Here is a 16247-nt window from a genome sequence, read left to right as displayed (position 1 = left end):
TCAATAAATGGGCAAAGTCAAACCCAGCAGTGGTTTTCAGCACTGGCTCTGAGACACAGAGATGTGGGTTCCAGTCCGAGCCCTCTCACTCACTTGCTTTGTGACCTTAGGGCATTATTTAACATTTCTGGGTCTCAGTTTCCTCACCTTTAGAATGGAAACAGTAATAACCCACATTCTGTGGAATGGTAGGACTAAATTAATTAAGTAAAACACTTGGTAAAGTGCCTGGCAGATAATAAATTATGAAAATATGTTAGCTACTTTTATAATAGTAATTATTATTATCCTCATCATTACCAGTTACAATTAGGAAATGCTTTTCAAAAGTGATCACTTTGAATTTAACTTGTATGCCATCTGATCTGGAAGTATAATAAGGGTATCCAATTCCTACTGATTTAGTGAGTCAAACAGAAAACCAAAACAAATTGAATCATTCAACTGGTGTATTTAGAATTGCTGATGATTATAGCATTCAAGAAAGTTAGTGAAATACATAAATTGCAATTAAACTGTTCTTGAAAATCACCAAAATCAGTTTTCATTTGTCTAGTCTAGTGGTGGGTAGGGCTTATTCATTTAAAAAATATACATTTAGAACCTTCTGAAAAGGAAACATTGTGGAATGTGAACATGGAGGAGATAAAAGGTGTTAATACAGAGAGGGTGTGCCAAAACCAGATAGAACTATGTTCTATCTTAGAATACAAAAAGGAATGCATTGCATTCACATATCCTGTTGTGCTTTTCAAGGAATTATCACTGGACTGCCTCTTTATTGCCTCGCACATGCTTGCAAACACACACACACACATTCACTCACATACATACACACACAGAGGAAATCACAGTGATGTACACAGTCAGTCCCTTTGTATCCAGCACTGATTTTCTCCTGTATCAGCTCTGTTGTCAGCAACCAGCATGGAGAAGGGGAAGGTATGGTGTTAGAACAAATGTTACAGCTCTACTCCTGTAATTTCATTCACAAGATAATCTGATTAGTAAAATTTGAGGGAGACTGGCATATCGTTTATCATCTAAGCCAAAAAAAAAAAAAAAAGAACACAACATAGCTTGGACAAAATCACTAGTATCAAAGGTTCTAATACAGCATAATTTGTGCTGAGTGTATTGCATTCTGACAGTGCTATAAACCAGGGAGACAGTTTACTGACAATTCTGTGCTACCAGATACCAACTCAGGCCTCTGTCCAGCTTTACATTGTCAGCTCTCATGGAAACATGAGCAGTTACACAGCCCCAGAGGATGCTGAAGTTTTGCAAAATATGAGATGGACAGATTTCATATTTTCATTGCAGATTTTTTTTTCTTTTCAAACTGCTGAGCATAATTTTTTTAAAGGCAGGAAATGCAACTAGTGTTTGTTTCTAGCATGGCTTCTGTTTTGAGATTTCTTCTTTGTAGAAGAAATGTGTTGCCCAGCTGTCTAGAATCCCAATCAGGATATGGTTTCTGTATGAAATATATTAGAAGGATGATTTTAGCTGGTTATAAACAGGAACGGTTATAAAAAGCTGGGGCTATTTTATCCAATTTTTATCCACAGAGGGTGTACTCTGGTTCAGGCCAATGGGACCAATATGAATACATAAGGTAATGTTCAGTTCTGCCTTCTGCCCATGAAGGACAGTAATTCTGAAAGACAAAAGTACATATTAGTGAGCAAACAGATTCTTAGTTACAGTGTAAGTGAAAGTCACTCAGTCCTGTACAACTCTTTGCGACCCCATGGACTAAACAATACATGGAATTATTGAGGCCGGAATACTGGAGTGGGTAGCCTTTCCCTTCTTCAGGTGGTCTTTCCAACCCAGGGATAGAACCCAGGCCTCCCACACTGCAGGCAGAATCTTTACCAGCTGATTCACAGGGAAAGTTACAGAGATGCTCAGAAATAAGAAGCACGTGGCCACTGGCCAAAAGCATTGTAGTTAACACTTAAAAACATGGTTCAACCCAAGCTGAACTGCTGGAGAGGTTAATGCTTCTTAGTATTAATACTTCTCCTATTTGCAACACACACACACAGACAATATACAACAGATATTAAGAGCTCCCTGCATGGACACTCCAAGAGCTACTGGTTAATGAGAGTAGATACAAGACTGATTTAAATCCTACCTTTTTAGGTGTATAGAGATTCAGGGAGTAGACAGATATTTCAAACAGTATGCTCTTCTTTCTTATTCCAAGACTTTCAAATTGTAATGCTTCTTAAGTATAATCACTGAATACATTTGATAAAATTTTCTTTAAAAGAATGGCATTAAATATCTGGGTCTTAGATGGAATTTTAGAAGTTAGATATGCTTGTACGAATGCAAATTTAACTACCCAGCATAATGGGCACCCAGAGAAGGAATCTGACTGAAGGAATGTTGCAGGCTCCCTGGAGAAAATGATTTATAATCTGAGCCTTGAAGAATAAGGATAAATCTAATGAGACAGGAAGTTTTTGTATGTGGGATAGGAAGGAAATGATAGGAGGATATTGCAAGTAGATGAAAGAGTGTATGCAAAAGCATTAAGAAATACAACAGCATGTAAATAAGGAAGTACAGTTATGAATGTATTGTGAAAGAAATTCTGAGGGCCTGCATCTGGCTAGAAGTAGGTGGGAAGCCAGATTATGAAGACTCTATAAATTCTCCTGAAGGCAGTGAGACACTATTGACTTTTTAAGTGAAAGGGAAACTTAGATGTACTGAACAACTACCATGAGTCTGTTATGTTACTAAGGGAATACCACATCTTATCTCATTTCATTCTCACAAGTATTTCCAAAGCACCTCCTTCCTGTTTTTACCGATGAAAACCAGAGCATAGGAGAATCAAATAGATGCCAAGGACACAAGGAGAGAGTGCCTCGTTTTTATCCCACATGTATAACTCACATCTCAAGATGTTTCGATCTTTTATTTTCTTAAACATTTCCTAATTATTATTTTTTAAATTCCCGTCTTTTTTAGAGGAAGTTTAGGTTTACAGGAAAGCTTAATAGAAAATATAGTTTCCAATATACCCCCCTTATACTTGTCCACTCCCCCACCATTTCCCTTATTAGTAAGATCTTGCATTAATGTAGTACATTTGTTACAACTGATGAGCCAATATTTGTAAGTTATTATTAACTACAGTCCATAGTTTTCATTAAGGCTCACTCAGGGTTATATATTATTTAGATTTTGATAAATGTATAATGACATGTATCCACCTATACAATATCAAACAGAATAGTTTCATACCCTTAAAAATCCCCCATGCTCACTCATTCTTCTCTCTCTCCCCTCAAATCCTTTACTATCACTGATCTTTTACAATCTCCATAGTTTTGCCTTTTCCAAAATGTCGTATAGCTGAGATGATATAGTATATAGCATTTTCAGACTGGCTTCCTTCACCTAGCAATATGCAGTTAAGTTTTCTCCAAGCCTTTTCATGACTTGATAGCTCATTTCTTTTTATCAGTAAATAAGATTCCATTATAGGGATGTTCTTTGGTTTGTTTATCTAGTCACCTATTAAAGGAAATCTTGGTTGCCTTAAAATTTTACCAATATGAATAAAATTAATGAAAATATTTGTGCAGTTTTTTTGTGTGTGTGTGGACATAAGATTTAAACTCATTTGGGTAAGTACCAAGGAGTACACCTGCTAGGTAATAAGGTAAGAATAAGTTTATTTCCATAATAAACTGCTAAGGTATTTTCTGAGTTAGTTGTACTATTTTTCATTTCTACTAGTATGAATGAGAGTTCCTGTTGCTCCACATCCCTGTCAGCATTTGGTGCTGTCAGTGTTTTAAATTTTAGCTATTCTAATAGGCTTGTAGTAGTATTTCATTGTTGTTCTAGTTTGTGATCCTTTGATGATATATGTATTTCATAATTTTTTTTTCTATTTTTTCTTCTATTTTTTTTCTACTCCTGGTTCTTTTTATTTATTTATTTATTTTTAATTTTACTTACCTATTACATATTTTCTAACATTTGTGATTTTGACTCTTACATTTTCCACTATTCATTTATTTATTCAATTATCAACATATATTAAATGTGTATAAAATGTCAGCAACATTTTTCAAAGCTAGTTTATTTTTTTACTCATTATTCTCTTCTTCATTTTTAGTTCATATTTCACTTGTTATTTATTTCACTTGTAGTAGTATATCATTGATGTTCTAGTTTGTAATCCTTTGATGATATATGTATTTCATAATTTTTATTATTTTACTTACCAATTATATATTTTCTAACATTTGTGATTTTGACTCTTACATTTTCCACTGTTCATTTATTTATTCAATTATCAACATATATTAAATGTGTATAAAATGTCAGCAACATTTTTCAAAGCTAGTTTATTTTTTTTACTCATTATTCTCTTCTTCATTTTTAGTTCATATTTCACTTGTTACTTATTTCACACAATGTAATAGCTAGTCCTTTTTATTGTACTCATCTTCCAATAAACTATATTCATAATACACACAGCAGAGAGTGTAAAGTATTGTTAGAGATGAAACTACTTGAAAAAAAGGTCTGAAGTAAAGAAATCACTTACCTTGGTTGACAATAAATCTTAACTTCTGTATTGTTGCCAGATTGCCACTAACTCGATATATTCCATCAACATCTAAACCTGAAAACAAAAGGGCATGTTTTATATTCACTCATTTAAGACTGAGATGATAAAAGAAAAATAATAATTATACTATCTCTTCCTCACAGAGAAAACAAATTTCTTTTTCCTAAAGCAAGTAGTTTTCAATATTTTAATCCAAATAAACTAATCGTTAAGTTCAGTAACAGCTAACCATCGACAAACTTGATTGTAGTTGAAACATAAAAGAGTAGTAGGTAGCATGGAATTTCACAGTATAGTTATGATTAATTCCCAAAGACCGAAATCAACCTGAGGGTGGTGTACGCAGAAGAACCTTCATGTATATGTGTATTATTGACCCTTGTTGGAAAGATAAAGTTACCCAAGGTGTTTGTGAAGTTTCCCTTCCTTAAAAATTCTTCCTTCCTTCCTTCTCTCCCCTTAACTGCTTTCTTACTTCTCTTCTTACGCTCTCCTTTTCTTCCCTTTCTCCTATTCATATTCTATTCTTATTCTGTTCTATTCTATTCATTTTATTCTATTCCGAGGGATTCCATTCATTTCCATTTGGTTTCATTTTCTTTTTCATGCAGTCCCTATGGCATAACATGTATTGGTCTGATTATTTGAAACTACAGAATGAAAATTCTACTCTCAATGTATAACTACTTTGATAGTCTCTTGTGTATTGTAGGTAATGGGATTCTCCATTACAGAGGGGAAAAATAAAAAGAAATCCTTGACAAGAAAGTGACAACAGTTTCAGATTATTTTAAAACTAGTCATCTATAATTCAAAATAACTTATCCTGGCAGTGGGTTGGGTAATCAACCACTTGTTTTTCACATATTTATTTATATCTATATCATCTGGTTATTTCCATGACCCAGTTAATGAAAAAGAAGAAAATGGATAAACAGGAAAATGAAAAGAGAAACCCTTATTCAGAAACTATTATTATCAATAAGAAATGTTGATAACATAATTTTAATATCAGGATTGCATATTCCTTGATGTGCCCAGGCCCTCAAAGACACTTAGATGAGATTACCAGTTAACATAGAGGTCAGCACCTCAGCAGTTTCTCTAAGGAGGTGATACAGCACCATTGTTAAACATTGTCATTCACAATAGTTATTATTACATAAACTGATAAAAATTACTGTCATGGTATAACAGAATAAAGTCTTTTTAAAGTCTTTACTGACATGAAATGAATTCCTTCATTGTTTTACAATTTCTATTTTTATGTACTTTATAGTAAGAACATTTCTGCTGTTGTGCAAAATATATCATCAGTAACTTAGGACAGACTGACATAATGTGTAATACTAGTACTAATGGCACAAATCAAAGCCATTATTCACTCAGTTTTAAGACATTATTTTTAGAGCAACTTCCATTTTGCATCAAAATTGAAGGAAAGGTACAGCGATTTCCTACCTAACCCTGGCCTCTACACATGTATAGCCTCTCCTGTTGTCAAGATCTCCTACCAGAGTGATACATTTGTTAAAACTGAGGAAACACTACCAGTACATCTAAAGGCCGTAGCTTACATTACGGTTCAGCCCTGGTGTTGTACAGTCTATTGGTTGGGACAAACGTATAATGACATGTGCAAGCGTGCTAAGTCACTTTAGCTGTTTCTATGTGCAACCCTTTGGACTGTAACTGCCAGGCTCCTCTGTTCATGGGATTCTCCAGAGAGCAATACTGGAGTGAGTTGCCATGCCCTTTTCCAGGAGATCTTTGAGCCCAGGGATCGAACCCGAGTCTTTTATGTCTCTTGCATTGGCAAGTTGGTTCTTGACCATTAGCGCCACCTAAGAAGCTCCCATAATAACAATGGATAATGACATGCCTCCATCATTAAAGCATCATACAGAGTATTTTCACTGCCTGAAAAATCCTCTGTGCCCCACCTACTAGTCCACACTATGGTTTTATTCTTCCTGTAATAACTTGTATACAATTTCAATAAAACTGAATGGCTATTAACAAATGTATTAATTGGTGTGAGTTTTGTAGTTCTACAATAGTCTAACAATAAATTAGCAAGCCTCTGTCCCTTCCTGAGAACTACGGATTTATGAGGAATTTAGATGAGGTGGAACACCTATTAGTATGTGGTGAAAATGTCTAAGACACATACATTTATAAAAATCAAGTGTGTCCTTGTTTTCCTGATGTATAAAATAGCTGCATTAATCAAAGTGCGCTCCAGTTTGTTTTTAAGCACCGTGTGTACTTGACAACTTAAATGTGAGAGTCAATGAAATCTTTTCCAACGTTTGATTTTCAGTTTTTGCACTGGACTGTGTTGGTCTTCAGTTTATGTATGTGTGCTTGGAACTTTGTAATTTTATACCATTTTCTTCTTTGCTTTGTCATGTAGATAATCTTTCTGACTTAACTTTAACTTCTGTGTTTTTAAAAAATGTTATAGCTTTTTAAAATATTAAAACTTATGCATTCAAGTAAGTGTCTCCCTTTCAAATTTTTTCCTGTTGGGGGTATCTGTAATATTTCTGAACAAGTAGCCATTACAAAGAATATTTTGAAGCTATTCTCCAAAATGATCTTCAGTGGCTCCATATTGTCTAGAGATAAATGTTTATGAATGGCAACTTTGGGGCCTTTGATGATAGTTTTTTGGTTTGGAAATAGTCAAAGGTCATTCAGAACCATGAATGGTGAATGAGGTCATCTGCTTGTCATCACAAAATTTCCCTAAATGAAAATTATCTTGATTTTTTTCCTGTAAGTTATCAGTTGCTCTGAAGGAAGTTGAGAAAAAAATTAGTTTGAAAAATAGAAATATTGAGGGAATATGTAGATCTACATTTCCCAAATGAGAAATCTTAATATGCATTTTTAAAAGAAATCAAGTTAGCTCTATTTAAAATAATGATTAAAAATGAAATGTCAATTAACAACAATTACAATAAAGTGAAAAAAAGTTTTAATTAGTTGGACAGGTCAGTAGTAAATACAATCATTTGAATTCCAAAATTTTTTTTTTGCAAATAAAGACCTTAATTAAGCCTCATTTTAATAAACATGTCTCTATAGGTATAAAATCAAGTACAATTTTTTTGAAGCTAGAAATTTTTCTTTTCTAATATTATTTTAAATGTTATTGAAATGCATCTGTTGTCTAGAGCTTTAAACTGAATTTCAATTAATGAAATTCCCTACTACCTAAAAACTTTTTCTCTTATAGAAATTTGATGTTACTACATAGGAAGTATCCCTTTGATCTTTCATAAATTTCAGTAGAAGTTTTTTTTTTTTAACTTCAGTAATCAAAAACATTTGAAAGAGCAGTATGGGTTGAATATATTACATATGAGCAATTGGAAGGCACTCTACTGTTCAAACAAAGCAGCCTCATCCTAAATTAATAAGCCAATTTTCTTCTGGAATAAAAGAAGGGAGTGCTGGGAATGGAGACAGGAAGGATAATTCAGACTAGTGCGACCACTGTGGTTGCAGACTTAAGTCACAGCAGAGAAACTGCTCTGTGGCTCACGATAGAAACCAGAAAGTATAAAGGAGTAAAGCAAAATACATTAGATGCAATTTGAATCTAACTTGACAGAACTTCCAAGCCCTCTAGATTCAGATATATCAACACCATATATCTTATGAAGGATAACAGTCTCTGACATTTGTGGCTCCTGCTTTGAATGGCTCATGCTCCTCTGCTATCATACTTTTAAAATTACATAAATAGAGTGAAAATGACAAAGCAGATATTAAAAAGGAGGGTATTACATGTTGCAAAATAATCTGGAACACATCAGTGAGTTTTAGCAGTTATAAATTACATAGGTACAGTCTTGTAATTGATTAGCTCTTCCCTGAACAGCTCATGGAATGGCAAACCCCAAGTCTTGTGAATTGAACCCAAATTACAAAGTTTCATGTGCCATCCTCTTTTTGCTCCAAGAACTTTGAAAGTCATGCCAAACCAAACCAATGTAAATTGGTGGATTTGGACATCCTTTTCATGACCACATTATCCTTGCTGGATTGGAAGCTACTTATTTTGGAAATATAATTAGACCTCTTATGATTTTTAAATGAGCAATATCTTCAAGGTACACATGTTGTGCCTTGGTGAAGTTTGGAGAAAAATCACTTTACGAGGTACTTCTTTCAAGAAAATACCCTGATTGAAAATGCTGACAGGAATTTTGCCTGTTATGCTAAAAATACTTTGGGAACACAATGAAACTAAAACATTGTATGCTTATTTTTATCAGGCCAGCATTAATGTAATGTTGATGAAAAATTCTCTTAAAAAATCCACATTCACTGAAATGTCTTTTATTTGTTCCTCATCAGCTGACACTCTTAAGTTCCAAAATAGTGTATACTGTTGACAGAAATCACTGGGTATTGCTGCAGGGAATTTTCAAAAGTCCTTCCCCTCCTTCACTTTTTTTTTTTGAAGACGCTTAGACTAGGATAGACACACAATTAGGAGTTATTAGACCAAATGGTGGTCTAAACCCAGTGGAAAGAATGCAGCTGTCATGAGTAATTCCCACCATAAATCTTAGACACTTTCCAAAAGGAAATCTAAGAGACCAACACTGTTTCCAGAGTTGACTGACTTATCTGCCAAAATATGGGTAGTTTTTAACAATGCAGATGAGCCTGTTAGAAATAGCTGCAAACTGTGGATTAGGTAGCATTCTTGGTAGCTCAAACGATGGACAAACCACGAAGATGTAGAGTTTGAGACTGGTTGAGAGGTAGGCTCAAAAAGCCTGCTTGTTTTTCTGGAATATAACAAAATGCATCTGAACCTCTGAAGTCTGAAATATGGGCTGGGAATTCTGCACAGTCTCTCTCCTGAGATTTATGGCACTTCCTAATTCCTAGGAGGCCAGAGCTACCGCAAAAAGAGTCATTCTCGTAATACTTTGGTCTGGCTTCTCCCTCTGGCAAGAACAACTGAGCAGAGGAACACCCGGAGTGCCCCCAAAGAGTGCTGCCCATTTCTTTTTCTGTTCTTCTAAAGGTCCTGCTTCATTTTGGAGATGTATCTGAGGAGAGGTTTTGTACCATTTTGAATGGCACATATTTCCTCCTCTAAATTGAAGTGTTTCCAACTTTATATTGCTAACTGATCTGATCACACACTTTAAATTCAGTGACTGAGAGTACAGGATATAATTGGAAACTCGTTCTAAATTTAATTTCTACTCTGTCTCAATGGCTTGTATTTATCCTGTACCTTTTGCTGGCTTTATTACTAATTTATTGTGAGATACACATCCTTCAAGAATGACTACCTTAAAAACAGTTGACACAATTCTGATTGTCAAGAATGATTTTATTTTATATGAAAAACTTTGACTTTATAATAATCATTAAAAAATTTTTTTTTACTATAGAGGCAATATACTTCCTTGGTAAAAATGAAAACTAATCCATACAAGATTAATACAATGAAACCTAAATAAATACCTCATCCTGCTGTCCAAAGACAGTCACTGTTAACAGTTCTGTTTTAGTTCTTTGGTTGTTACTTATTTTATGTTAATGTATCACATTTCTGTTTATTAATTTATTGACTTTGAATGGTATTTATTCACTCCTTATCAGAAAAGATAAAGAGTCTATAGTTTCTACCACTTATCTATGTACCCTCTCTTTGTTATTATTAATTACACTTGTCTATTGTCTATTTCTATATCTTAATATACCAAATTTGCTGTGTATAAGAAAATAAGGAACTTATTGCATTTTACTTTTCCTTACCCTTCTCTTCTCTCTCATAACTTCCAACTTTATTCTTTGTTATTATTGCTTATGCTCTTGAAGTTTACAACATTTTGTTTTATTCTCTATAAATATTTTGTGGCTTATCTATGGGTTAATATTAGTCATTATTTATAAGAAAGTGACTGTGATTGGGTCCCACATTCACCTTTTTTCCACAAAGGAGATCTCATCAAAGTCAGAGTCTCATGTGTTTTCTTCCATTGTAGCCCTCTTCATTTCTTCAATTAAGCACTGTCCAATAGAACTTTTTATGATTATGGAAATATTCTCTATATTAACTATTTAGACCAGCAGTCACTGGCCACATAAGGCTGACTGCTGAATACTTGAAATGTGGTTAATGCAACTGAATAACTGAATTTCTATTTACCTTATTTTAAATAACAACCACATGTGGTCTATGACCACCATATTGGATGGTGCAGCTCTATGTCAGAGTCAACTACTACTCTTCTCTTGTATTCTACTATTATTTCTTCTTGGATTTCTTTTTTAAGAGTTATGATTTTCTTTTTTTTTTTTTGCAGACGTGAGTGGTTGGTAAATTTTCTTATTTCTTCTATCTCAGTGACTGTTTCTGATAAAAACAATGTCATACTGTATAGTGCAGGTAATTATATTCAGTACACAGTGACAAATAATAATGGAAAAATATGAAAAAGAATATGTATATATTCATTATATATATGTATATAGAAATGTATGTGTGCATGCATACTGAGTCACTCAGTTGTGTCTGACTCTTTGCAACCCTATGGACTGTAGTCCACCAGGCTTCTCTGTCCAACAGATTTTCCAGGCAAGAATACTGGAGTGGGTTGCCCTGTCCTCCTCCATGGGATCTTTCTGACCCAGGAGTTGAACCCACATCTCTATGTCTCCTGCATTAGCATGTAGATTCTTTACCACTAGTGTCACAAGGTTCTTTACCAGCAGTGCCACAGAGACACTTTGCTATACAGAAGAAGGTAGCACAACATTACAAATGAACTATTTTTAAAAAAGACTGTTTGCTTCATATTTAATTGTTAATTTAAGTATTTATTTGAGTTTTAAAATTTTTAAATTTTTCTAACTTTGAAAGGCAATGTTCCATATCTTCTAGCATCTCTGCTGTTACGTTTGATATCAAGTTGATTCTTTGCAGGTAAATTTCTTTTACCTTCAGGTTTTAAAAAAGATTTTCTCTTTAACTTGTAGAAGTAAAATTTCACTCACATGTGTCTACATCTAGACCTTCAATCAGAAAACATTTTCTTATATTATTTGCATTATATATCCTTCCTCCTACTCTTTCTTTTCACTCCATCTAGAACTTCTTTAAGACGGATGTTCAAATATCAGAATACTCCTCTGACAAAAGACCAAATTAACTAGAATAAATGACAGTCATGGGTACTTCTGTATTTGTACACTATTTTTATTATTATTATGTCCCGCAACAGGCTCCAATCTTAAATTGTCAGGCTGAGTGAGGATGAACCAGTGTTGAGTAGATAGTAGACTGGGCTTCCATGGTAGCTCAGATGGTAAAGAATCTGCCTCCAATGCAGGAGACCCCAGTTCTATCCCTGGGTTGTGAAGATCCCCTGGAGATGGGATAGACCACCCATTCCAGTATTCTTGGGCTTCCCTGGTGGCTAAGATGGTAAAGAATCCGCCTGCAATGCTGGAGACCTGGTTTGATCCCTGGGTTGTGAAGATCCTCTGGAGGAGGGCATCTCCAGTATTCTTACCTGGAGAATCCCCATGGACAGGGGAGCCTGGCGGATTACAGTCCTTGGTGTCACAAAGAGTCAGGCACAACTGAGTGACTAAGCACAGCACAACACAGATAGCAGGCTAGAGGTCTTCAGCTACCAAGTAAGGAGGACTTATATGGGCTATGGAGCACTTGTACTATTTTGTTTCTGAGCAAAGTTCTCCAGTTCTGTGTCTGCTGTAGAAGACCTGAGACATTTCATTTTCCACTGCCTTCCTTCTCAGATGCCAGCATCCTCTCATTTGTCCTTGTAGAACCTATTCTCAGTTGAATCTATTCTCTTCCTTGATACAAGGCAAATGGAGAGGGACTCAGCTTTTGACATGTTAGATACAATATTTTGTGCATTACTTTACTTATTGCCCTCTTGCCCATTGTTGCTTTTTTTTTTTTTGGTCAACTCTAAGGTTGGATATTTTCTAGGACATCCCAAGCAAGAACTGTACCTAATAATGGTGTCTGGGAATGATGCTTCTTTTGCTCTAATATGTTCACTTGTTTGATCCCATCTGCTTTCTGTCTTCCTGGAATTTTTATTTCTTGTTTGCTGATGGCACTTTTTCTCTTTTCAGCACCACTTGTTCTTTGTTTTTCGTTCCCAATATATATTTTCTCTTATTTCACTGGGTGATCTTTGAGGAAGGAGAATTCAAACATGATTTCTTGGTCTGGAAATTTGAATGGGGGCCCTAGTTATTTTTCATAGAGAGGTTTTTTTAATGCCTAAAACAAAAGTTTCACTAGATTGCAAAGATGCCGCCATATACAATTTTCTTTTCAATAATAATCTAAATGGCAGATGTGTGAAAAATTAAGTATATTTAAAACACTTTTTATGTGTCTCTAAATCTAATGCTGGCAGAATATGTTAATATAGGGTCCAGGATCAGATTACCCCTCATCTTTTTCTCACTCCTGTATTTTTCTTTGTCATCAGAAGTTTCTACTGTCATTTATGGTTTTGACAATGTTCCTTTTATTACTGAGATTGCTTTATTTGGTGTAGTTTTCTCTTTTATTTGTTTCATGAATCCTTTTTTTTTGTTTGGTAAATAACCATTTTTAAAGATTCCACATTAAAACTCAACATTCAGAAAACTAAGATCATGGCATCTGGTTCTATCACTTCATGCTAAATAGATGGTTAAACAATGGAAAAGTGAGAGACTTTATTTTGGGGGCTCCAAAGTCACTGTAGATGGTGACTGCCGCCATGAAATTAAAAGATGCTTGCTCCTTGGAAGAAAAGGTATGACCAACCTAGACAGCATATGAAAAAGAAAGACATTACTTTGTCAACAAAGGTCTAATTAGTAAAAGCTATGGTTTTTCTAGTAGTCATAAATGGATGTGAGTGTTAGAGTATAAAGAAAGCAGAGTACTGAAGAACTGATGCTTTTGAACTGTGGTGTTGGAGAAGACTCTTGAGTGTCCCTTGGACTGCAAGGAGATCCAACCAGTCCATCCTAAAGGAAATCAATCCTGAATGTTCATTGGAAGGACTGATGCTGAAACTGAAACTCCAATACTTTGGCCACCTGATGCGAATAACTGACTCATTTGAAAAGACCCTGATGCTGGGAAAGATTGAAGGCAGGACGACATGGGGACAACAGAGGATAAGATGGTTGGATGGCATCACCGACTCAATGGACATGAGTCTGAGTAAATGCCAGGAGCTGGTGATGGACAGGGAGACCTGGCGTGCTGCAGTCCATGAGGTCACAAATAGTCAGACTAGACTGAGTGACTGAACTGAAGTGAAGATTCCACATATAAATGAGACTTACTTCACTCAGTATGAAAATCTCTAGGTCCATTCATGTTGCTACAAATGACATTATTTCATTCTTTTTTATGCTTGAACCATTGTTCCTTTAAACTTTTATCTTATTTTGATTTTTTTCTACCTTCCTTGTATCTCTGTAATAAATTCTTGTTTCATAAAGATAATTGTTGCAATAAATGTTTGTTTTCCTTCTTAATATCATGACAAAATGCTTATTATCAATTTTCCTTTACTTTTTTGTTTGATTTTGGTAGCAGTCCATTTTAGGTTACTTATTTATGAATGAAATAAGTTTTTCATCTACCAGATATTTTATGGATTCATATGGAAAAGAAGAATTTTGTCTTCCTAAGATATGAAAGAGACAGTATTTGTTGATAAATTAAAAAAACATGTTAGACTGAAGAGAGGTCACCAAGAGAAGGGTGTTTTTTTCCCTTGAGAAGACTGTTTAGATACTGTGATGATAATAAATAAAACATTATTTTATATTGTTTTTGTAGCCTATGTTGCTATCTATGTTCAGTCACTAAGTCATATCTGACTCTTTTACGATGACATAGACTGTAGCCTGCCAGTCTCCTCTGTCCATGGAATTTCCCAGACAAGAATACTGGAGTGGGTTGCCATTTCCTTCTCTAGGAGATCTTTCCCTATCAGGGATCGAACTTGCATCTCCTTATTTGCCAAGCTGGTTCTTTACCAGCAAAATTATTTTTCTATCAATCTTTTACCTATCATTTTTCTATCAGTCATCTATCTATCTATATTTTTTATCATGCCATATTTGCTATTCTGTGCAATCCTAATGTCTTGGGTAGCCTGGGAGCCTGGGAAGATGAACTTAAATTTGGAAGAGGAAAAGGATAAAATATCCCAAGTATTAAGGGTGTTACTGATCACATTTCTTACTCATTCCATATTGTACCACTTATGCCTTGAAAAGATCTGCAGTGTTAATACTTAGGGATTGTGTATGGAAGGAAGAGCTAGCTGTCCTACTTATTATTAAGTATTCTTATAAAGAGTTACATTGCTGAAAAAATTGGGAAAACCATTTACTTCCCATATAGTCAATTCTTTTAAGGTAGGATACTGAATACTCCAACATGTAGAGAAGAATCACACTGAATTCTTTAAACGTTACCAGAAACACAGAAACATCCGCATCACTGTGCACTGTCATTCCTCACTACTGGAATTTCTCCCTTGTATTTATACTTCTTGCCATACTATTTCACTGCTGCTGCTGCTGCTGCTGCTAAGTCACTTTAGTCGTGTCCGACTCTGTGCGACCCCATAGACGGCAGCCCACCAGGCTCCTCTGTCCCTGGGATTCTCCAGGCAAGAACACTGGAGTGGGTTGCCATTTCCTTCTCCAATGCATGCAAGTGAAAAGTGAAAGTGAAGTCGCTCAGTCGTGTCTGACTCTTAGTGACCCCATGGACTGCAGCCTACCAGGCTCCTCCGTCCATGGGATTTTCCAGGCAAGAGTACTGGAGTGGGGTGCCATTGCCTTTCACTACTTGTCTCATAATTGCAAATGCACATGTATGGGCTTCCCAGTTGGCAGTAGTGGTACAGAATCTCCCTGCCAATGCAGGAGATGAAAGAGATGGGTTCAATCCCTAGGTCAGGAAGATCCCCTGGAGTAGGAAATGGCAACCCACTTCAGCATCCTTGCCTGGAAAACTCAATGGACAAAGGAGCCTGGCAGGCTACAGTCCATGGGGTCGCTAACAGTCGGACACAGCGACTGAATACACACACAGAGAACATGCATACCATTATCAACTAGAAACACAGATAGTAGTATACGAAAAGTCCTGTGAAAACTCACATGAGTACCGAGGGCTAGGTCCCGGTTTCCATTTGCTCTGATTATTTTTATGCATTAGGCTTATTTTTGCATATCACCTCCATACATTTAATGCAACTGATAGTCCAATCAGAGTTACTACTGGACAGTTGCCTTTAAAATCATACCTTTTAACTTGTGTGTGCTTAGTTGCTCAGTTATGTCTGACTCTTTGTGACCCTGTGGATGGTAGCCTGCCAGGCTCCTCTGTCCATGGGGATTCTCCAGGCAAAAATACTGGAGTGGGTTGCCATGCCCTCCTCCAGAGGATCTTCCCAACCCAGAGGTTGAATCCAGGTCTCCCACATTGCAGGTGGATTCTTTGCCATCTGAGCCATCAGGGAAGTCCACCTTTTAACTTATGAACTATTAAATATAAGTAAATAATGGAAAAGACAAGGGG

The 16247-nt window shown here is 35.5% G+C and overlaps 1 protein-coding gene across 2 annotated transcripts in view; it reads right to left on the bottom strand.

Annotated features, from left to right (window-relative positions):
* The window catches only part of ARHGAP15 (Rho GTPase activating protein 15), a 704757-nt gene that overhangs the window by 209114 nt on the left and 479396 nt on the right, over nucleotides 1-16247 (bottom strand). For both annotated transcript variants that reach the window (XM_040228227.1, XM_040228226.1), the window contains exon 11: nucleotides 4592-4669. In XM_040228227.1, coding sequence (XP_040084161.1) covers nucleotides 4592-4669 — 78 coding nt within the window. The remainder of the gene's footprint in view (nucleotides 1-4591; nucleotides 4670-16247) is intronic.

The sequence above is a fragment of the Oryx dammah genome, unplaced genomic scaffold (assembly GCF_014754425.2).
Source record: "Oryx dammah isolate SB20612 unplaced genomic scaffold, SCBI_Odam_1.1 HiC_scaffold_27, whole genome shotgun sequence".
Taxonomy (NCBI): Eukaryota; Metazoa; Chordata; class Mammalia; order Artiodactyla; family Bovidae; genus Oryx; species Oryx dammah.
This window is presented reverse-complemented; position numbering and strand designations above follow the sequence as displayed.